This window comes from Penicillium robsamsonii (assembly GCF_028829455.1).
Source record: "Penicillium robsamsonii strain IBT 29466 chromosome Unknown utg000001l_segment0_segment0, whole genome shotgun sequence".
NCBI classification, from domain to species: Eukaryota; Fungi; Ascomycota; class Eurotiomycetes; order Eurotiales; family Aspergillaceae; genus Penicillium; species Penicillium robsamsonii.
This window is the reverse complement of record NW_026643219.1, coordinates 1,746,099-1,767,779: the sequence shown is the minus strand read 5'-3', so window position 1 is coordinate 1,767,779 and position 21,681 is coordinate 1,746,099. Positions and strand designations below refer to the sequence as shown.

Below are 21,681 nucleotides of genomic sequence, written 5' to 3'. Positions count from 1 at the left end.
ATGATACCTTACCATCTTTCACGACTTGCGCAATGATTCCCCTTCTGCGATGCCATACCATATGTCCACATTCAATGCATCTATGATCATTTATCTATCTTTTCTGTTCTATCTATACTCGGGTGCATATCATGCCATATTCCTGCATTTTCATCTGCTATCTTATTTTGGTATGGACGCGCCATACCATATCTATGGATCACATATGTACATAGACTAAAGTCAAATTCCATGACCCCCTCGACAATTAAGCAAAAAATGCCTCTTCAATGTTTTTCTTTGCGACAGCAAAACCCTGTCTGCATAGGCCACTAGAAAGAAAAGAATAGCTACCAAGCAAAGCGAGTAATCAGACGCACCACTCCACCGCCTATCCACATCTCTAAGGCAAACACGAACGAAAGCAAGAGAAACAATCAACAAGTAGAATCAATTGCTCTTCTTCCGCTGACTTCCCTGCCGACCCGACTTTCCGGAAGTCGCAGTCGACGAACCGGAAGCAGTGGCAGAAACCTCGGCAGCCTCCTTCTCATTCTTCTTGCTAGTAGCAAACGATTCATCCTCCTGCTGATCCTTGCGCTCCGCATACCACTGTCCAGCCTGCAGAACCAAGATGCCAACAAGGACAAGCGCGAGAATGGTATTGCTAGCGGAAAGAACCTTGAGCGAGTCCTCGCGACCAAGGATCTGCTCGTGCTCATCATCGGTGGAAGCCAGGTCGACACCGTACTGGCCGGCAGAGGCGAGGCGCAGACCCTTGACGATGTTGGCAATGTAGACTGTCACTCCGCACATGTAGAGGACCAGCGAGGCGCCATCGAAGAGCATGTTTGATTCGGAGGGCTTGTAGAGCTTGGTGAGGAGGCCGGCTAAACCAAGGAAGATTACGATGTGCAGGATGCGTGGGATGAGCGGGGGCGATGCATGCAGGAAGCGGAGATGCGCCTCGAGATAGTCATAGTGCGAGGTGGGGGTCACCACCGTGGACCACAGGATGGGGTAGTCGTAAGGGAAGAGGGAGAAGATAATGCCCAGGAAGAAACAGGTTGCTGGTTGGGGAGATTGAGTTAGTTTGTTACAGTCTCGTGGCCTCTTTGCCGTTTGGGTCCGGGGAAGTTCGCGACGGCGATCGACTTACGGCAGACAATGAGGAAGGTCGCGAACGACCCGCTTTTGAAGGCCATTGTGAGAATTGGAAAAGCAGAAGAGATTATTTTGAAGAGAAAGAAGATGACCAGGGGCAAGGCTAAGTCCCCCAGGTATCGGTAAGCGGGTGCCAAGCCCTCCGGGGCGTGAGATAAGGACGTTTTTACAAATCTAAGACTTTTGAGGTTAGCGAGGTCCAAGCATATTTGATAACATTGGAAAATTGAAGCATGTAATATGAAATTTGAGAATTGATTTTAATAAATAAGTGTATGATACAGATTTCAGCGCCTTTAGCGCCTTTTCATAAATGCGAATAGTGGTATCTTCCAGAACATCCCGTAAATGCAAAATGTACATAACATCATCGCTGGTATCGAGGCAACGACTCGTCTGCATGCGCCGTCCCACCGACCAGTTGGTCATCCTCATCAAAGACCGGCGCACTGGGCGCATCGTTGGGTTCCTGGATATTGGGCTCGTCTTGGGGTGCGCTCGCCTGCTCCTGGAGTCGGTGACGCTCAAGCTCTTGTTTGTCGTCGCCTGGTACACGTGGCTCGCTGGGCCCAGCGCCGTTCACTACGACGGTCTGCAAGGATTCCGCAGAGCGGACAGCGTGCGGTCCCCCACTTATATCTGGTGAAGGCACATGCTCGTAGTCTTGAAGATGATGATCGTCTGGCAAAACCGGCGCGGTCGGGACCTCCATTGGAACCGTAGATGGCCCTGCCTCATCTTCATTGGGCGGTTGGCTAGGCAGCAGAGCTTCCTCGTGACGTCGTACTCGTGTTTTCTCGTCAACGGGCTCTTCGACTTCTGGGGGCGCAACCATAAAGTCCATTGGCTGGAAAGGTTCGGTGTAATCGTCAGGGTACTCTACCCAATCTGTCTCATCGGGGAAATACCCCTCCTGTGTTCCATGTTCCCCTTGGGAATTGGGCATTGGGCTCGCTTCTGGCCACTCCTCCCCATCAACAGGGTTAAGTAGAACTGCAGATGCAGGAGGCACCGTTTGTGACATGGTCGAGTCGCCAGCCGTAGATGATGTACGTTTCGTCGATTTCCTTCGCTGTGAATCACGCGTTCCAACCACTACTTCGAAGGCCACTGAGATCACACCTTTTTCACGGCGGATTGAGTCCGTGTCCAAGATGTTGCCAGCCCAGTTGGCAGTAACGCCACTCGAATCAGCCGGGTTGAGAACCTGCCCGCTAGGCGAAAATGTAGTACCACCGGAGACCATGTTGAAACGCGGGATGAAGCGATCTGGTGAAGTGATTTTGCCTCGTAGGTCCGTTACGACCTCCACAAAGTACCGAAAGTTGATCATGGCCCCCGGTACTCGCGTGATGGTTGGAAATGCGTCTTCAGGTATTCGGATCGAGGTCTTTACAATTGCAGTCATGGTATTTGGATCAATGATCAGCGGGGCAAATGTCTGCGACAAATCTTTGCGAAAAGTGCTGCTTGTCCGACTTGTTCCCAAGGTAAGTCCTCCAAGTCCCGTCCGTGATCGTGGATAGCAGTCTTCATATACCGGCTTTTTGCCGGCTGCCGTAGTGCCAATTGGAATCGCAGGATGAAGATCAATGCGACCTTGACGGTATAAGGTGACCATAATTCCATGCGCACTGCGCACTTGTTTACTATGGTTGATCGTGACTGTGATTGGTAGGGTATCGCCGGGGAGCACGCCGGCGCGCAGAAGCTCAGCCTTTGCGGTGATGGTTTTATCTGAGATAGACGGGGTCGCACTGCGACTCTCGCTATTTTGTTCACCCGTGCTTGCGGATGAACCGGGATTGCTGGTGATTCGAAAGCTTTGGCTGCTCTCGCTAGGCCGGCTGGATGAGCTGACATTGCTTGGCGATGGACTCAGCGGTGGTCTGGTATCTACGGAGGGTGCCGCACCACTGATAGGGGTATCGACCGAGGATGTGTCCGGCCCTGCGGTTGCGTCGGAACTTGTCGACTTGGCTTTCCCCCTTGATTTTGAGCGCTTTGAGATAGGTTCCAATGTAACTATACGAGCCCTGGGGGCAGGGAAAGGTGCGATGTCGATGTTTTCTAGAATATTGACCCGTCTTCGACAGGTAAGTGTAGGGTTTATGGTGGTCGGTCGGGTAAGGGTGGAGGTAAGTGAGTAGCCGATGGTTCCACGTTCAAACTGCAGTTATCCATTTGGTTAGCGTATTTAAATAAAAGAGGTTGTATCAGCAAACGCACATTGATGCTGCTGGGAAGCGCATAAGGAGGAAGGCCCATTTCAAAGCGGAACTTGTATATGCCCTCCTTCAAGCGTCCATCGCCACAGAGAACAACTTCATCCTCAAACAAGGTTGCTAACCCATTGCCCAAGTATTCTGCGCCTCGTCGACCCCGTCCCGGTCCTAAGAATCCCAAGTCGGGGGTTGCTTCTCCTGCCGGGATCGCATTTTTGAACACCTTGACATAGCCGTGGAGACATACGACTATATGCGTGATGCGAACGGGTCGTACAACGGTCACAACGACGGTGCCTTTAATGATATCACCGGGGAAGTAGGAGCGCCATGGGTCATCCGGATCGATATAGAAATCGGTGATGCCTCGATTTCGTTGACCGAGCGGGGAGCGAAACTTGGACAGGAAAGAGTTGCGATTCCGACTGGCCGGCAACGTAGGTTGGGTGGGAGGGTTGGCGGACATGACACACAGCCGCTGTTTACTGCATCTATACAAGACGACGAGGCAGGGGTGAGAGGGGATGGTGGGGATGATAAGACTGCAACCGCTTTAGTACCGATCGGACAAACACGCCGGTACGGTGTTTCTCTGGGGCAGCACGGAATGGCGGGGGATGGTCGGACAGACCAGCAGGCAGTCAGCCTACGTCAAGGAATCCAATCAAGCGACACAATAAGTAAATCAATCGTCTTGTCCAAGGGTCTGGCGTCCAGGGCCAATGCACTAAGCACGGTCTGATTCCAAACGTCCACGGAATGTATGTTGTATTCTGATCCACGCGCGAGAGATTCCCCTGGTCCAAAGAGCGGAATGGGGATTATGAGCGAGGGCCACTGCACCACATTGTTCCATGTGACATCGAAGCGCGAGGCAGGATTTCAACGGTACCCCCGCCAGGAACTCGCAGATCAGGATGCAAGGTGAGGTCGCAAGATAAGGAAGTGGATAATGTCGGGGGGAATGACGGGTTTGAAATGGACCAATGGGTCAGTATCACCGGATACTATGCTGTAGTCGAGAGAGTCTAGAACGGGATCGGGGGATCGGGGGATCGGGGGAGAGAGGGTGAAAGGCGCAACTAGAGATGACGCGAGATCCGGAGGAATGTGGAACTCGAGAATGCACGAGCCAACGATAGAGGGCTTATAGTCAAAGAGGGGGGGGGGGAAGGAGAGAAGATGTGACAATAATAGAGAGGAGAGAGAGAGAGAGAGAGGGAGAGTCGCGGGTTCGCGATAAGCCTCCGAGAGGCGGAGAAAGGCTTCGCGTGTTGCACGGTCAAGCTTCTCTTGGTGTCCCAGGTGGCTCAGCTAGTTTTCCCCTTTTTTTTCTAGGCAATGATTATCATATTTTGGGAGGATATTTGGGGATTTTCGGATTTTTGGATACATGACATGTTTCATGTTTTACATCATTTCCCAAGGCCATGTGCTAAGCAAACCTAAGCTTTTTTTCCCTCAAATATCTGTCCTATCCTAGTTCATCAAGACCGCCGTCCACGTATTCATCTCCATAACATTCTCGCAAAACGCCTTCAGTGATTTGTCGATCTCCACCGGCTAATTTGCGTAAATAACCCTCTAGGATGTAAATATTATCTGTCCACTGCAATGCCTGCTGTTGGAACCCCGCTGACTCCTCTTGGACCTGCTTCACACCCTTGCTGAGCGAGAGGGGTCCGAGTTGGGCCTCTGTAGTCCGTACCCGATCGATTGCCACCTGGAGCTCGGCTTTTTTGGTCATCAGGAATTCTCTTTCATCTTCGTCGATCTCCTGTCGACGCATGGTCTCGGCCAATGCCGCTTCCGTATTGGCGCAAGACTTCCGGACTTTCTCCACCTCCATAGTCACTCGGGCCAACTGACGTTCTCGTTCGTGCTTTTCATCGCTGTTGAAACTCCAGTACCAGTTCCCACTGCCGATCTTTTCGACTTGTAGTTGACCCTCATCCGTCAAAGCTTGGATGTATTCCTTGACCTGGATGCCATTGATGGAGGCAACTGAGGGTAGGGTCTTCTCTAGATCCTTGAGCGTGTGACAGGTTCCAGTGGCGCGGAGATGAGTCAAAATCAAATCTTGTTTAGCGCTTTTGGTTAATTTGGGCTAGTGGTGCGTCAGTAGTCTCCAAATAATCCTAGACCCTGGGATATGCCAAAGCCACGTACCATCTTGTACTGTCATAGGTAAAAGCTTAACAATCCGGCCGTTCACGCATCGGGTAAGTGTGAGACGGCTAAGCATTGGTGGAGGCGTAGTGGTCCAGAGGGAAGAGGATTACATGTCTACCGGTCACACAAAGGTTGGAAACTCAGTCAATACAAGCTCTTCTATTTGGCATCTACCCTTTTCCTCTCCTATTCCAAAGCTTTCTCTGTAGAACTACTTTTTGAACACATTGTAAAATTATGACTGTAACGCTGTTCACGCTAGCCTTTGGAGTTAGCACAAAGACTAAATGAAATCCGACCTATTCTTTTGAGATCCAATCCAGTCACTTCCTGGACTCTACTTAGGTTAGACCTGTCATAAGACAAGATTCTGCTGCAAAAGAGATCGCTCTCAACAGTCCTGTCAGCCGGCTAGATATTGACCGGTTTGATCACCGAATTTTCTCTCCCTGGAGGTAGTACCCTGTGTATAGCTCCATTGAAGGCCTTGTGTAGTGGGAGGCGCACAAGAAGGCGCAGCAAACTATTGTCTTACAGATTAAAGTACGACTGTTGCTTCTCCGTATGCCATATAGTGGTGGCAGGGACTGGGATATGTGCCGATACCATGTGCAGATACCATGTGCAGCGTGGCTGTGCACGGCAGTACACGGGGTGACCCGATACGCTTTCAAGGGGTTTGGCTGAAGCTTTGCAAGATATCGCGTAGCTTGATACAGCTGCAGGTATCAAAGGCCTCCGAGAAATCCGGCTGCGGACAAATGGATGCAACCTGACAAGAAATTTCTAACGCCATCTCATCCGGTCATCGTCTTTCATCAAGCTCGGTGTCAAAATCTGTTGTAACAGAAACTGAACGAGACAATTTGCGCCGTTTTGATCTTTGCCGGACAATGCTGTTTGCTCGCTTCCTTCGTGCTGCTCGTACTGCTGACCTAGTTGTGGTGTCGCTCTCGAGACCTGTTTCATCGTCCTCTTCCTCTGAGAGCTCTTGGCCTTCAACCAGGGCCAGGTCCCCGGTTTCACCCAGTTCCTCCTTGGCCATCTCTTCGACCAGGATCCCCATTGCAAGCAGCGCTGTCTCATCCATGGTCTGATGGTCATCTTTGCCGTTGTCCGCCGTAGCGTATTCGTAGTAGTCGGCCGCATAGGCATGTATTGTCTCAAGGAGCTCGGAGCTCGGAAGAGGTTGATCAGAGGGAAGATTCTCATGCGCGAAGTAGGTTCTCTCGTCGACTGAGTCCGCCGGAATGTTCTGTTTGCGATATAGAAGCTCCTCTGGACGCAAACTTCGAGCGCCTGCCGAGTTTGTGTCGCGGTATTGCGAAGCAACTTCACGGGGTGCGTTGACACCGCGGAGGTTGACACGACCTAGTTGCAATTAGGTTTCGTTCTTCCTAGTATGACAATCTAAACAAGCTTCCAAAACATACCAGCTACCGCATCATAGACATTCGCGCGGCGTTTTATGTGCTTCGAAGGCTTATCGTCCAGTGGTTCTTGGTCATCTTCGAATGGCTCGACAAAACTGTCTTCGTCCGAATCAAGTGACCTGGCAACAGACATACTACAATTTTGCCAGGAAGACCAATCAAGGTTTGGCAAATCGAACAGATGTGCAGCGGATAGTATGTAAAGATTGAGTATCTCCAGCTGCCAAATTCAACTAATGCGCCGGCATAACTTTAATCCGGTAGAGCATAGCATCATCGAGTGCTTTCGACTTCTCTATGTAAAAGCACCAGCGCTGATGAATGAATGAATTCCTATCTCCTCAACAGAGCCCTTGGGTCTGTAACTCCAAATGAATTTCATGTTGCTCAAACAACCCGGCTAGTTCACAACCTTGAGCCTGCTCCGGGTATACGCTTCTCCAGCCGCAGAGCAGCTGCACCAACGGACCGGTCCGAAGACGATGTGGCGCCTTTAGATCAAGAGCTAGGTATTACGGCGGAGGTGTTCGCTCACAAGTCTGGCGTGAATTGTCTGGCTGTCGATCAGTTTGAGGGCCGATAGTGCGTGTGCAACCACTTCGCATCCGACAGTTGTCAATCTAACATGAAGGTAGTATGATATCGGGAGGTGCCGATCCATCGATTCATCTCTGGGACCTTGAATCAAGAGGCTCAGAACTCGAACACGTCCATCAATCTTGCGCGTCCGTCAGCAAATCCTCTCACGCCGATGCGCATACACGTGCGATTACCTCCCTCTCGATCTACCCGTTTGATCCCGTCCCATCAACGATCTTCTCGACAGCACACGATGGTACATTAAAACTGTCGGCGCTGCAATCGCCCTCTATCACCCCCATACATACATTCAACCTAGACTGTACACCATATTCACACTCGTTCTCCTCCCAACCTGGGTCAACACTGCTCGTCGCAGTGGGCACGTCTGAACGGTCGGTCCGACTAGTAGACCTACGATCTGGACTATCGACACAAGGTCTACCGGGACACAATGGCGCAGTCTTATCAGTGGCATGGGCACCTCACCGGCCACATCTTCTAGCCTCCGCGTCGGTTGACAACCGAGTAATCATATTCGACGTGCGTCGCGGAGGTCACAACTCTGCCATCGCTACCCTGGATATGGACGATCCAGTAGGACTGGTGGCCCCAGGAACTGGATCTGCACCGGTCTCATACGAAAGTCGTCCAGCCTTCTCCCGGCATGCCCGTGCCCATAATGGTCCTGCCACCGGGGTACGGTGGACCTCTAATGGCAGTCATATAGTGACGACGGGACAGGATTCCCGAATTCGAGTCTGGGACTCTGCAACAGGCGCCAATACACTTGTTCATTTCGGTCCTCGGGTCCGTAATTCCTCTTCCTCGCACCTGGCTGAACGGGCACCCTTAATCGTGCCGAGAGGCTCCATGAGTCCAGGGCACGAAACACTACTGTGGCCGAATTTCAATGAACAAGATGATCGTGGTGAGATTTTCATGTTCGAGCTTCGCGAGGGGACATTCGTGAAGCGTCTCCGCGTCCCGGGTCTCGCGGCTGGGTCGCAGAATTTTCGTGGTCGGTCGAGTGCTTTGAGCGCCGGGCGTATCAATGACCTTGTCTGGCGAGGGAACGGTGCCTCAGGAGAGGGGATAGAGCTGTTCTCGGCGCACGGCGATGGAACGATCCGGACATGGGTGTCTCGCGAACCAGACGGCGAACCTACTGAAGCAGAGCAAGCAGCTCAGGCCGATCGCAAGAGGAAGCGAGATGTTCTTGACGAGATCTATCAAGGATTTCTTGGGCCTGACCATCCTGGGCTACAAATTTGAAACGATTTAATAGCCATACTCTACGCAGACAATGTGAACAATATTTTGTGATTAGTATTGAATTGTTCTACATCTGACAAACGCCATTCATAACATCATGCACCACTTAGCGCTAGCTCAAAGAAACCAGCCATCATTTCGAAAAGCTGAAACGTCACACCAATGGTTGAGGAGACCCCTTACTCCTGCTGATAGCGCTCAAACTCACTCCGGTCATACTTGGAATGCTTGAGATCACGAGTGTCACCATGGACAGCGTGGTGATTGGCGCCCATATAGGCATGCTTGGATTCGATGCCGGCCGGCATAAAGTTGCCCGTGCCGCCGATGACCTCGCCGCTCTGACCCACATCCCGGGTCGAGCGTGGCAAGTCAGTGGTGTTGTCGGCGGCCGTCGCTGTTGAGGGCTTAGAAGTTGAGAGTAGGTATCTGAGATCCCAGTGCGTTTTGCTGTCATTGGGCTTAAGGATTCGCAGTCGCGAAATCAAATGCCCACTTGTTATCAAGGCAACCTGGCCGAGGCCACTGGAGTCTAGATGTTCGGGACCAGGAACCGCAAGTTAGATCTTTGTGAAGATTGAGTGCACTTTGACGCATACTACGGTATAATATGCGGTGTGTGGACTCATGACTAGGGATGGGTGAATGTGATCTACTCTGAATTGTTACATTTTAGGTTAGTTGAGAGTGGGAAGAAAATTCGATTGTTTAGTCCTATAAAGTGCAAAACATCGTTGAAGAATGACAAACTGGCCATTAAAGATGGGTCAAATTGGTAAGCTACAGAAATGCGGTGCTGAAAAGAATGGTTGTGAAGTAAACATAAAGGCAAAACGAGTGACAAGGCACTAGCAATACACAAAAACCTCGGAGCTCATCGCCGGGTGTGCCTACAGGATGAAGGCAAGGACACCCATGACAGCAGCCGCGGCGGAAATAATTCCGCCAGAGAGACGAGCAGCGTCACCCTGGAACATGATTCCATGAGAGACAGAAGCCGACGCAGAGGAAGAAGGAGAGGTGTTGTACTCGACAGAGGAACCACTGGGCACGTTCTTGGCCACGCCGTTAGATGAGGTAGCCTGGGACATGGCGCCATGCGAGACAGGGGTGGCCACGGGCACTTGCACGGGGATCATAGAGTACTCGCCAGCCTGGCTCATAGGACGGTGAGAAGCATGGTTGCTTGGGGCGGAAGCACCGTAGTTGGCCAGAGGGTCAGCTCCAGCGGAGTGCTGTGAGGCGGGGGCGGAGGCGGAGGCGCCAGAGTAGGCCAGAGGGTCAGCTCCAGCGGAGTGCTGGGGGGAGGGCGAGAAGGCGGCACTAGTGGGGACTGCAAAGGCGGAGCCACGGTAGGGGTTCACGATAGGTTCAGCCCCAACGGAGTGCTGGGGAGCATGGACAGGGATGGCACTGGCCTCCACGACGGGAGCCGACTGGTAGGCGACATGTGTTGCTTCAGCAGTCTTGTACTGGGTCTTGGTCACGGTACGGACAACCTCATGGACCTGGGCCGCGCACTGGGGAGCCTCAGAACGATCCTCGCCAGAAGAACCGGTGGCATCAACCTCCGGAGCAGGAGCGTACGCTCGGCGACTGAACGAAATCTTCTCAGCGTTGACGCCGTTCTTGTTATCCTTGACCTCAGTGAGGTCATGCTCGAGTGTGGTGTGGGGCTCGTAGTGAGGGTTATAGCTAGGGCTGTAGTGAGGCGCGTAGTGAGGCTCGGGGTGGTTGTGAACATGGGGCTCGGGGTGATTCTCGTAGTGAGGCTCAGGGTGAGGCTCATACTCGGACTCAGTGTGAGGCGCGTAGTGAGGCTCGGGGTGGCCCTCGAAGTGAGGCCCGCCGGCGCCAGGGAACCCACGGCGACTGAACGAGACCTTCCCGGCCTTCAGGCCATTGTTGTTATCCTTGACCTCAGTGAGGTCATGCTCGACTGTGGTGTGGGGCTCGTAGTGAGGGTTATAGCTAGGGCTGTAGTGAGGCGCGTAGTGAGGCTCGGGGTGGTTGTGAACATGGGGCTCGGGGTGATTCTCGTAGTGAGGCTCAGGGTGAGGCTCATACTCGGACTCAGTGTGAGGCGCGTAGTGAGGCTCGGGGTGGCCCTCGAAGTGAGGCCCGCCGGCGCCAGGGAACCCACGGCGACTGAACGAGACCTTCCCGGCCTTCAGGCCATTGTTGTTATCCTTGACCTCAGTGAGGTCATGCTCGACTGTGGTGTGGGGCTCGTAGTGAGGGTTATAGCTAGGGCTATAGTGAGGCTCGTGGTGAGGCTCAGGGTGGTTCTCAACGTGAGGCTCGGGGTGGTTCACATAGTGAGGCTCGGGGTGAGGCTCATACTCGGACTCAGAGTGAGGCGCGTAGTGAGGCTCGGGGTGGCCCTCGAAGTGAGGTCCAGCTGGAGGCTGGGGGTGGCCCTCGAAGTGAGGCCCGCCGGCGCCAGGGTGCCCACGGCGACTGAACGAGATCTTCCCGGCCTTAACGCCGTTCTCGTTATCCTTAACCTCAGTGAGGTCATGGTCGAGTGTGGTGTGGGGCTCGTAGTGAGGCGCATAGGTGGGACTATAGTGAGGCTCGTGATGAGGCTCAGGGTGGTTCTCAACGTGAGGCTCGGGGTGATTCTCGTAGTGAGGCTCGGGGTGAGGCTCATACTCGGACTCAGTGTGAGGCGCGTAGTGAGGCTCGGGGTGGCCCTCGAAGTGAGGCCCACCGGCACCAGGGAACCCACGACGACTGAACGAGATCTTCCCGGCCTTAACACCGTTCTCGTTATCCTTGACCTGAGTGAGGTCATGGTCGAGTGTGGTGTGGGGCTCGTAGTGAGGCGCATAGGTGGGGCTATAGTGAGGCTCGTGGTGAGGCTCAGGGTGGTTCTCAACGTGAGGCTCGGGGTGGTTCACATAGTGAGGCTCGGGGTGAGGCTCATACTCGGACTCAGTATGAGCCTCGAAGTGAGGCTCGGGGTGAGGCTCGAAGTGAGGTCCAGCTGGAGGCTGGGGGTGGCCCTCGAAGTGAGGCCCGCCGGCGCCAGGGTGCCCACGGCGACTGAACGAGATCTTCCCGGCCTTAACACCGTTCTCGTTATCCTTGACCTGAGTGAGGTCATGGTCGAGTGTGGTGTGGGGCTCGTAGTGAGGCGCATAGGTGGGGCTATAGTGAGGCTCGTGATGAGGCTCAGGGTGGTTCTCAACGTGAGGCTCGGGGTGATTCACATAGTGAGGCTCGGGGTGAGGCTCATACTTGGTCTCAGTGTGAGGCGCGTAGTGAGGCTCGGGGTGGCCCTCGAAGTGAGGTCCAGCGGCGCCAGGGAACCCACGGCGACGGAAGGAGGTAGAGGCACCATCCCCAGAAATCTCGAAGCCCTTGTCCTCATCATGGTCAGAGTGGTGATGGCCAAAGTCGCCCTTGTCCTCATGATGGTCAGAGTGGTCGTCATCAAAGACGGAACTGGCCTCATCATCGTAGGAGTGGTAGTGACCAAAGACGCTATTGTACCCATCATCGTCAGAGTGGTGGTGACCAAAGTCGCCCTTGTGCTCATCATCGTCGTTATCAAAGACAGACCGAGATGGACCATCTCGTTTTCCAAAGGGTCCCATTCCAGGGACCTGAGGGGCGCCTGGGAAGCCGGGGTGGCCAAAAGGCACAGGCACCCCCGAAGGGCGAGAGTACGCATCCGCGTGCTGCAGATTGACGGGGTGGCCATCATTGTTCCACCCGTTGACCTGGGTATCGGGCTTGATACTAGCGGAGTTGGGGCGGATGAAGCCTGTCTCGCTATCAATGGTAGAAGGCCCACCGGCAGCGGTATCAGCAGCTTGCTGTTCGTGTGGTTAGCTGAAGGATCTGTATACAGACCGGACAATGACATACATTTTCAGCAAACTTGGCCTGGGCAGCAACTGCCAGCAGTGCGACAGGAATTCCGCCGATGAAACCCTTCATGATTACGCTCCTTGGGAGATATTGCTGTAAAAAGGCGTATGATATTGGCCGTAGGAGTTAAAAGAGTGACTGGAAGCGAGAGCAGAATAAATGAATGGCTCGATTGATTGAATATTCTCCTTAAGAAACAATGAATAGTGAACAAGCTGGAGGAGATGTTCAGACCTTTAGTAGTTCCTTTCCATTGATGATCAACAGCTCAACAAGCAGGCGGGAATGCCATCGCATCAACAGGGACTGCACCTTGACACGAGGCCAAGCCGTGCGTAATGTTCAGAATGTCGCCGAGAATGAAAAAGTAACACTAATAGGTGAGAAAATTCCCGTCGATCGTGGTCAGATCGTAAACAGATCCCATGTAATCCCTAGAAAGGTGGTGGTGTCGCATTCCAGGAGCTGAGAGGGATGGATCACTACCTGAACAGGAGCGGTGATCAAGCAAGCCCCTTGTGTGAGCTGCGATATTTTGACCATGTTGAGTGTCGTTCGCGAGTGATGCCATAAATCATGTTCGATTCCTCCCAAACAGACTGAAGTATGGATGATCTTTGTACATCTTGTCCTTCATTCGGGTTGAGCTTCGCTTTGGAAAACCACAGTGCGACCAGACAACATGGGATTCCCGGTGCTTCCAATGACTGCGATCCTGTGGTCCCTTCTGCGCACAGAGTCTAGCTGAATCAACCACATTACAATAGAAATAGTGTAGTGACTCTTCAGTCTAGGATTTATACAGGGTTGCGCGAGTCTGTTCGGCCTTCCTCGTTATTTACCAAATCTACTTAGACCTTCACATACATCAATGTGTTGGTCGCTACTCTTACCTCAACTGCTAAAATAGAGTTGAGGCGAAGGAATGTGTCCCGTCTTCGACATCCAAATCCCACCGCCCTCACTTAAGAGGACACAGGAAACGAACTTCCTATCGAGGACAATCTATCTCCTGAGCCGATCAGTCCCGTAAGACCGAAGTCCGTAGGACCGAAGGCAACACATCGTCGTGGGCTTGTCATAAAGACAGAACGATGGTCGTGGCAGGCTCAGTTGCTTTTTTTCGATAGAGAAGAAAAGAAAAAGAGAGAAGGGCGAAAAAGTTTGCGGTCTTTTATAACGCCAGTGGGTCATCGGATCGGATCTACAATTTCCCTCTCGGCACTGAGGTCGGTCCGATCCGGTCAGTCCCATGGCCTGCATTTTAAGGCTACAAATCACACCTCAGGCACTTGAACAGAAAAAAGAAATAACTTAGGATATGATACAGTGGTTGCCAATTCCATGACATGTCCAATTCAACATCCGCGGGATCCTGATCACGCCGGAGTATGACATGTGATTTCGGTGGACAAGTGCAATAATCTCCAATTAAGAATAACAAAATCCTCACCCTCAAACTCCAGTTCTCTCCATGGCATCTTCGAAAGCGAAAGAAGAAATTAAAAAGGGTGACCTATGTTAGATCGGAGAAGTCGATGATGTGAATCATAATGAATGATGATCGGGTTGCTTATCCCCCCAAATCAAAAGTGGTAACACGGTAACCGGAACCCTGCATGTCCTGTCAGCGATGAATGTGACCCAGTCGGTGAAAAAGACTTAAGAACTCACTTATCCCCCAGTTGCCGTTTTTTCGGCACTGGCTTTCCAACCTGCTCCTCCTACCGCTGCAGTGATGCCCAATGCGATTGCAATCATAGTCCCCACTGTCACCACAGCCACGACTGCCTTCAGTGCCATTCGTTGTTTGTTATTCAAAGACTGCAACCACGTCAATGGTTTGTTCTCTTCTTCCCACAATTTCGACCGTCGGGGGCTATCGGTTCGGCAGCTTGCGTATGGGCCCATGCTTTCCAGGTCTCTCAAATGACTTCTCCGATTGGCATTCTTCGTTTCAAAGGTGAGTTGTTCGTGCGAGATTGTTGGACTTGAATGGGGATAGAAAGGCGAGCATGGCTTTGCACCGATCGATGGATCAAACTCCTGGCTGTGAGCCCCAGGCGAAGACGTAATGGAGCATCGTGGGGGAGCGATATTAGGTGTCGTTGGGATTTTCTCGTCGGTTTTGATCGCCGCGGCCACCTGGGCCCCAATCACCCCAAGTCCGTGTAAACTCATCGCGATGTGCCAGTGTGGCTATAAGGGACAGCCGATTTCCAGATCAAAAGATCTTGGAGAGTGACCTCTTCAGGCTTTTTCGCTTAGACTTGGATCGTTGTATGGGGCGTTGTTCTTTAAGCTTGGGTGCTGGTGTTATGATTGCTTCAACGGGAATGGCGACGGTCGAGACACCGCCGTACATAAACAATGCCGTATCAACCTGGAATGCACTCCAAGTCCAAGCGGACCGCGGCAGTTTCATCACTCGAACTGATCACAATAAGGAATATAATTATTGAAAATAGTAGAGGGGCGAATATATGCCCGTCGAAATGACAATTTGATATAAAATGGAATGAGTGGTGGTTTCCTCTTGCGGCGCAACTGAATGGATGGTTTAGGGGCAACTTTGCGGCAACAACAATCTGAGTTTTCTGAAAAAGAGTCCTAGGTACATTCGGGAACGCCTTGTAGTGCAATGAACTATTTCTCTGGGGATGCAAGGCTTCTATTGGCTTAGAGGCAATTTTTCATCCCTGGATTGGCATCTCGTGCGCCTTCGAGCATTCCCACACCCTTTATAGTGTAAATGATCTTCTCCTGCAGCAAAAGTAACCCTAAGCCCCTACTATTGGCAAATCACTGCTTAGATGGCATTCTTATCGGTCGATCATGTAATCCCCTGCTTCAAGTCCCCTCTCCATAGGCTCTGTTTGTAACCCCGTTGGTCACTTCAGTATGTGGATTCCACCCTAGCATATGAGGGCATCTTATTGTGTGGTGTCTCTCGGTGTGACAGATTATAGGGCGGCAGGGCATATTTGAAATCGGGTTCCTCGATCATTCTATTTCGACATAGTTTACAAATCATATCTCATATGTAAGTCACATCTTGCATATGCATACAAAGCTGCACGACATTGTACAATTCACACCGGCAAAGCTTGCCCCGGTAGAGTTACGTAGCATCAATCACAGCCACAAAGCGGCTTTAATCTAGGTTTGAAAATCTTAAGCATAACTTAGCATTGTAGTATTGTTGATGTCTACCTATCCGTCATACAAGCTAGACAGACCACTTTGAGTGACTAAAGCCACTACCAGGAAGCTGAAAAATTTCCCATTTTTGGCTAAAACTAACTCTCCTATCGAACGAGATAGGTATTTGTTCTAGTTATGGTATATAGAAGTAATATTGAAAACTCTTGTCTATGCACTTTTGAATGATAAACAAGTTGAGCTGTAGCAGAAATACCTTTACAACATGGGTATGTTCAATACGGAGTATATATATTAGTTCGTATGACAAATGTTGAACAAATATAGGAACAAAACACATGCGGGTCTAAATCGAATGCGTCTCAAGATCATACGAGGTGACTTAAAAGAGATGTATTATGTAAACATATATATTCATCGGTTCACTCCCAGCGTTGATTCACTTGCCGACCCTCGAAGGGTTTTTTTCCAAAAATATTACAATGTGATAACGTATTTCACATGCGAGTGGTCCACACAAGCCAGTGGTCCACGCCAAAACACATAGTAAAAGCGATAAATTACAACATGTTAGTGCAACAACGGTTTTGTATATAAACTGGCTCTTCCAGCCTAATGCTGCTTATATGATATCTAGTTACTTGATATATTTTGAGGGAATTTAATAGGCTGGTAATTGAGATATATATATTTGTAGAATCCAGCGGCGTAATTTTTAATACCACAACAATGGAAGTATTCAATTCGTTTAAGATTGATATATTATATTAAAAATGCTTATCAATCGTTATCGGCAAGTTATGAAGCTAGATAAAAACGTTAGTTGTTGAAATATAAGTGACAACTATATCGCTTTTACTATGTGTTTTTGCGTGGACCACTCGCTTGTGTGGACCACTCGCATGTGAAATACGTTATGCTGTCACTGACCTGCATGACGTTAACAAATAACAGAAATTTAGCTAGATAGAGAAATTATCTCTGTAATTCAGCTTGTAATTCAGCTAATTAAGCTTTCCAGAGGCCTTTAATTGGCTATAGCATTCAACTACGGGGGTTCACGAATCAGGAGTAATACTACATTCAAGGATGACACGGTGAATAGAAGGCCAGAAACGGCCGCTCGCTCACCGTGGTCAGTCTTAGCATCACGTGGACCAAAGCCCACAACCCCGTTTACTGCTAACTTTGCTTAGGGTTAGCCGTGCCTGGTGCCTGGGCCCATTGATCGACCGATGTCCATTCGTGCCGCAGCCGCCGCGAGGCCCCATCCTCGTTCACCCTCAGTCACTCTTCTGGCGGAGGGGAGCCATTTTCGGCTCCTCTATTAACCGTTCTGCTTCCCTGAGTTTCTATAAATCTCGACCACCATGGTCCCCGACCGATAGTCCTTCCTCGCTCTCCAGTAACTCCTCTAGCCTGGGTTTCGAACGGGTGACTTACTTTAAGTGAGATAATATCACTCTCGACCATTATCTCGTGCTCTGCTTATCTTCGCTACTCTTACCCCCTCTTGAATCCCACCCTACGTTCCGCTGCCATGCCTTCTCCGTGGCCTACTCTGTTTAACGATGAGAGCGACACTAGCTCACGCTTACCCGAGATCTTCTCGAATAACGCTTCCGACTCTGATTCTTCCACTGCACCTAGCGTCTTCGACTTAAGCAGCGAATCCGAATACGAAGCTCTTCGGGAAAGCAGTCTTTTCTCAGCAGTTACTTCTCCACACTTCTCACAGTCCCCGTAAAAGGTAAGTTTCTTCGAATCCCCGGCGTTGAACACCGTCCCCGACCGCACAACGGCAACGGGGTCAGCATCGGCAACAGAAATATAAGGACGTATAGATTACCTCGAGAGAAGCTTCGAGCGGCGGCCAGAGTAAGCGTACGGGAGTGGTATAGGGGAGGGGAAGAAGAAGAGAGGGGATAGTCGCGTAGTGAAAAGGCTTCAACGCCGAGAAAAAAGGGAATTCCAGGATTGGTGTGGCGGGAATAGCTTCACTTTTTCAACAGAGATATTTTGTCAGTCGCAACAGCTTCAACGCCTATAAATGGATGTATACAAAAATTTGGATGGTAGGAATAGCTAGACCTACGCAATGGGCCGGGTTGGGCCCGAATTCCCGGCCCACGGCCCATTAGTGGGGGCCCATTAAAGCCCATCTCGACGCTAACAAATCGGCCTCTATAATCGCTATATTATGTATGACCTTCCACTGGTCGCATAAAGTTCAACTTTGAAACCTGGATTTAAAGTAGGTATACTAGTATAAATTTCTATTTTGAACAAGATCCGACTAATGGAGATCGAGATATTACGGAAAGTGTTCGTATTAATGTTTTGATATTGGATATATATTTGGGATTCATGCAGAGTACCACCACTTTCTGGCGATCCTCGGTAATTTTTAAAACTTTTGAATCAACGCGTTTTCTCGCGTTTTTAAACGTGATATAGAGAGATAACTAGTAATTGATTATAAACCATTCAAACCAATAAAATATTACCCTAGGAATAAGGGTTAAAAACGGTGGTAAAACGGAGGGTATTTGACAAATCTCAAAAAGTAGGTTCAACTTTGCTTGGCATCTGAATTCTCGACATGTTTGTACTGTTTGGGGCCCATTTGGGCTCCCACCTTAGGCCCATAGCCCATCGGTGGGCCCGGCTATGGGCTTTGTGGGCCGGTGCGGAGGTCTAGGAATAGCTTTATTTCAAAGCCATTCTTAGAAGCTTCTGAGGTATAAACTTAGGAACTTTGCTTATTAAGGTCTCTGTCATAGTAATTCAGGTATTTTTATTTCTGCCAGTCTAAAATGAGGCAATTAAGCAATATTCAGGCAAATTCAGGCATATTAAGACATCGAGCCTGAAAAATCAGGCATTTGACATTTGGCCGCTCTGCCCCTTCGCACATTATTTCTTTCACCACGTTTATTGAAAAGATAAATGAATTAATTGGTCTTTTAAAAAAGAGAACTGTCTGTCTTGGAATGAGCGGGTTGTTTGCATTAACCGAAGCCATTTTTCTTTTGTTTTTTTTCCCCCAAACCATACGAGTAGAAGTCAATGGCTAAAGACAGGGTGTTAATTTCTCCTATTACGATTTCACCCCTTTAGTTAGCAGACCGCGCACTAGTGTCACCGATAAATTGCTTGGGCATCTATCTACTTTAAGTATGTGTCCATATATAGCGAGTCAAGCTGGAGAAACGCCGACACTCTACTTCCGTCGAGATTGCTAAGCAGCGCTGGTGACGGGAGACGTAGAACATAGAGGCGCAGAGCAGGAAAATAACTCTGTTGATATATCTAAGAAAGAGGGACAGGAAGAAGAAGAAACACAGGAAACATATAGGAGAGGCGTGGACATCACATCGAGATAAAAACCTATCTCCATCAGCTGGTCGCCGTAACGAGACCAAGGTGGCCACGATCCATGCTTGGTGCCATCCCATTAATCACGTCGGCCGAGAAATTCTTCAGATCTAGAACACGGTGAATTCGGACAATCTTCATAATCGCGGCATTGACCCTGTCATCAGTACGCGAAGCACCGGCGGGAGCAGCAGCTCCCAATTCGCTGCCACGGTTGTCCTCTTCCAAGGCCAAGGTGGAAAGACAGCCACCTTCTTCTACCTTTGCGATAACCTTAGTGCAGAAGTCGACTGACCGGGCGACTTCCTCCTTGGTGAGTCTCCCGCCTACTTCAACGGTGCCTTGGATGACTACACGTATGTACATGTTAGAGGGCGGCAGAAACGTAACTAAGCGATGTGATTGAACAAACATACCTGGCTTGAAATGATCAAATGCGTTGTCGAATCCAGGTTCGTCGATATCGTTCAAGATGTTCTGCTCACGACCGTAGATCTGCTCAAGGGAGCTGGTCACGACTAGCAGGAAGCGAGTGTAACCCTCAGCAACCTTGTTTGAATGCCAGGACACAGCGGTTTCCTCGCTGCAGTCCCCTCTTATCGATGCACAGATCGTAATAGCTGCCGAGAGCCCACTGTTCATGGCAAGATGGACACCAGACGAGAAGAGCGGGTCAATAAAGCAGCCCGCATCGCCGGCAACACGGAGATGGGAGCTCGCATATTCAGTTGCACTATACGACCAGTCGGATGCGGTTTTGAGGTTGTCTGATATCTCGCATGCGTTCTCAAGGAGCTTAGCAATGCCCGGGGTTTCCTTGGAGAGAATGTGGTGGTAGAAGTCCCGCGTGCCTGTTGCTCCGGACGCCTTCTTTTTGGCAGCAACGCGGTCTTGCTTCATGGTAATCCCAACCGAAACAGTGCCGTCGTGCAACGGGATATACCAGGCCCAGCCACTTCCATCTGATATCTTTGATTAGTCTGCTGTGTTGCTAGAGAAATCCAAACACGCGGTACTTACCATCAACTGCCTCGAAAAATGGGTCACCCTCGCCAGGGCCATGAACCGCCGCCGACTCCCAGTATCCCCAAGTCGCAATACTCTTGAGCCCTTGGTTGTACTGACGGTTTTTCATGTATTTGGTACTTACTACACCTGCCCGTCCGGATGCATCGACGAGGTACTTGAATCGAATAGTCCCTGAAGCACCGCTCTCCTTTTGGGACCAGGAGGCAGAAACTGGTCGGCGCAAACCATTTGTGCTGCCCTCCGTAACATTCTCGAGCCCCTTATGCTGGGGCTCAAAGTCAACGGCGGTTACCTTCGTCTTGTCAAAGACTTTTGCACCGCTTTCTCCTGCATGCGTAAAGAGGATCTGATCTGCTTCGGAGCGAATCACATTCCATGCGTGATTTCCAGCTCCACCAGCAGCAAGAAAATCGGTGACTGAGCAGCTTCACAGTAAGCCTTGTGTTTATTTGAAAGGAGAGTCATATAGCTGGCAGTCTTACACCCAGGTTTCCTCGAGTTGAATTTGAAGGTAGCTCCATTCTGTTTGACGAGTCATTTCAACTGATATATGCAGGAAACTTTGGGAAGTGGCAGTCATTACCTTGTGTAGAAATCCGTGGTTGTCGAACTTTTCGTAAGCATCGATGAACTCAAGGAAGTATTTAACCGATGGTAACAAGCTCTCGCCAATATGGTATCTATATTGTTTGTTTAGAATGCATCAAACGAGGGGCATAAGGTCGTTTTCTTTCTCTCCCTCTCTCTCTCACCTAGGGAAAGAATCTGCCTCTAGCAACACAGTGTCGATACCCTCGCGGGCCAGCACAGAAGCTGTATACGAGCCAGCTGGTCCACCCCCGATCACCAATACGGTGCATGTTTCTGGAATCGACATGGCTAATGACTGAGAGTGTATATGTTACCTAAGTTGACACTACATGATCATGCACGACATTTTTAAATATCCTGCTTCTAGACCACATCACCAATAAGCCGCTAAAGAGCCGCCAAGTTGTGTGGCCTACTCTGCGGGACGCCGCGCGAGGTATACATAGCGGCAAAGCTAATCTGTAGAGTTCGTAGGAGGGCGTAGGTGGAGCGCACTACCCCTACACCTAGTGTTAGTAGACTCTGCGTCAACAGATCCAAAGGACCATTTGACTTTCTGTAGGGCGGCAAAGAAGTGCCACGTTGAGAAATTCAGATCTATGTGCTTCACCTTCGGCGGTAGAGCTAATCATTCTTGTGATAGCATCAATCCTTCGGCGGTATGGGCACTGATTGGGTATTCTTTCTTTAGTCTATTATGTAGTAATATGGCCCCCGGGCTTCAATAAAAAACACGAACTGGAATGGAAAGTTAATACACCTTTCGATCCCTACGTGTAACCATCGATCGCATCTGAGGTGTTTACAATAGCCTC

At 50.4% G+C, this 21,681-nt stretch overlaps 10 protein-coding genes across 10 annotated transcripts; 2 read left to right on the top strand and 8 right to left on the bottom strand.

The window, feature by feature from the left end:
* Nucleotides 1-429: 429 nt before the first annotated feature.
* Nucleotides 430-1,184, bottom strand: N7447_000710 (putative secretory component protein shr3; the record flags this gene model as incomplete). The annotated part of the gene is made up of 2 exons (XM_057224986.1): nt 430-1,049; nt 1,139-1,184. 2 exons carry the CDS (start codon nt 1,182-1,184, stop codon nt 430-432), a joined length of 666 nt encoding a protein of 221 aa, XP_057089002.1.
* Nucleotides 1,185-1,510: 326 nt separating this feature from the next.
* On the bottom strand, nt 1,511-3,834 carry rim8 (pH response protein PalF; the record flags this gene model as incomplete). The annotated part of the gene is made up of 2 exons (XM_057224985.1): nt 1,511-3,313; nt 3,373-3,834. 2 exons carry the CDS (start codon nt 3,832-3,834, stop codon nt 1,511-1,513), a joined length of 2,265 nt encoding a protein of 754 aa, XP_057089001.1.
* Nucleotides 3,835-4,842: 1,008 nt separating this feature from the next.
* Nucleotides 4,843-5,540, bottom strand: N7447_000708 (putative GAJ protein; the record flags this gene model as incomplete). The annotated part of the gene is made up of 2 exons (XM_057224984.1): nt 4,843-5,475; nt 5,538-5,540. 2 exons carry the CDS (start codon nt 5,538-5,540, stop codon nt 4,843-4,845), a joined length of 636 nt encoding a protein of 211 aa, XP_057089000.1.
* An 805-nt stretch (nt 5,541-6,345) lies between these two features.
* On the bottom strand, nt 6,346-7,106 carry N7447_000707 (uncharacterized protein; the record flags this gene model as incomplete). The annotated part of the gene is made up of 2 exons (XM_057224983.1): nt 6,346-6,911; nt 6,974-7,106. The coding sequence occupies 2 exons, from the start codon at nt 7,104-7,106 to the stop codon at nt 6,346-6,348; spliced, it is 699 nt and encodes a 232-aa protein (XP_057088999.1).
* Nucleotides 7,107-7,298: 192 nt separating this feature from the next.
* On the top strand, nt 7,299-8,827 carry N7447_000706 (WD repeat protein; the record flags this gene model as incomplete). Its single annotated transcript, XM_057224982.1, has 2 exons — nt 7,299-7,555; nt 7,609-8,827. The coding sequence occupies 2 exons, from the start codon at nt 7,299-7,301 to the stop codon at nt 8,825-8,827; spliced, it is 1,476 nt and encodes a 491-aa protein (XP_057088998.1).
* A 179-nt stretch (nt 8,828-9,006) lies between these two features.
* On the bottom strand, nt 9,007-9,456 carry N7447_000705 (uncharacterized protein; the record flags this gene model as incomplete). The annotated part of the gene is made up of 2 exons (XM_057224981.1): nt 9,007-9,288; nt 9,427-9,456. The coding sequence occupies 2 exons, from the start codon at nt 9,454-9,456 to the stop codon at nt 9,007-9,009; spliced, it is 312 nt and encodes a 103-aa protein (XP_057088997.1).
* Nucleotides 9,457-9,717: 261 nt separating this feature from the next.
* On the bottom strand, nt 9,718-12,775 carry CweA (uncharacterized protein; the record flags this gene model as incomplete). The annotated part of the gene is made up of 2 exons (XM_057224980.1): nt 9,718-12,651; nt 12,704-12,775. 2 exons carry the CDS (start codon nt 12,773-12,775, stop codon nt 9,718-9,720), a joined length of 3,006 nt encoding a protein of 1,001 aa, XP_057088996.1.
* Nucleotides 12,776-14,380: 1,605 nt separating this feature from the next.
* Nucleotides 14,381-14,887, bottom strand: N7447_000703 (uncharacterized protein; the record flags this gene model as incomplete). The annotated part of the gene is made up of 1 exon (XM_057224979.1): nt 14,381-14,887. One exon carries the CDS (start codon nt 14,885-14,887, stop codon nt 14,381-14,383), a length of 507 nt encoding a protein of 168 aa, XP_057088995.1.
* A 2,521-nt stretch (nt 14,888-17,408) lies between these two features.
* On the top strand, nt 17,409-17,615 carry N7447_000702 (uncharacterized protein; the record flags this gene model as incomplete). Its single annotated transcript, XM_057224978.1, has 1 exon — nt 17,409-17,615. The coding sequence occupies one exon, from the start codon at nt 17,409-17,411 to the stop codon at nt 17,613-17,615; it is 207 nt and encodes a 68-aa protein (XP_057088994.1).
* Nucleotides 17,616-19,267: 1,652 nt separating this feature from the next.
* On the bottom strand, nt 19,268-21,152 carry N7447_000701 (NAD(P)/FAD-dependent oxidoreductase; the record flags this gene model as incomplete). The annotated part of the gene is made up of 6 exons (XM_057224977.1): nt 19,268-19,596; nt 19,663-20,208; nt 20,267-20,692; nt 20,758-20,797; nt 20,859-20,955; nt 21,028-21,152. The coding sequence occupies 6 exons, from the start codon at nt 21,150-21,152 to the stop codon at nt 19,268-19,270; spliced, it is 1,563 nt and encodes a 520-aa protein (XP_057088993.1).
* Between the last annotated feature and the right edge of the window lie 529 nt (nt 21,153-21,681).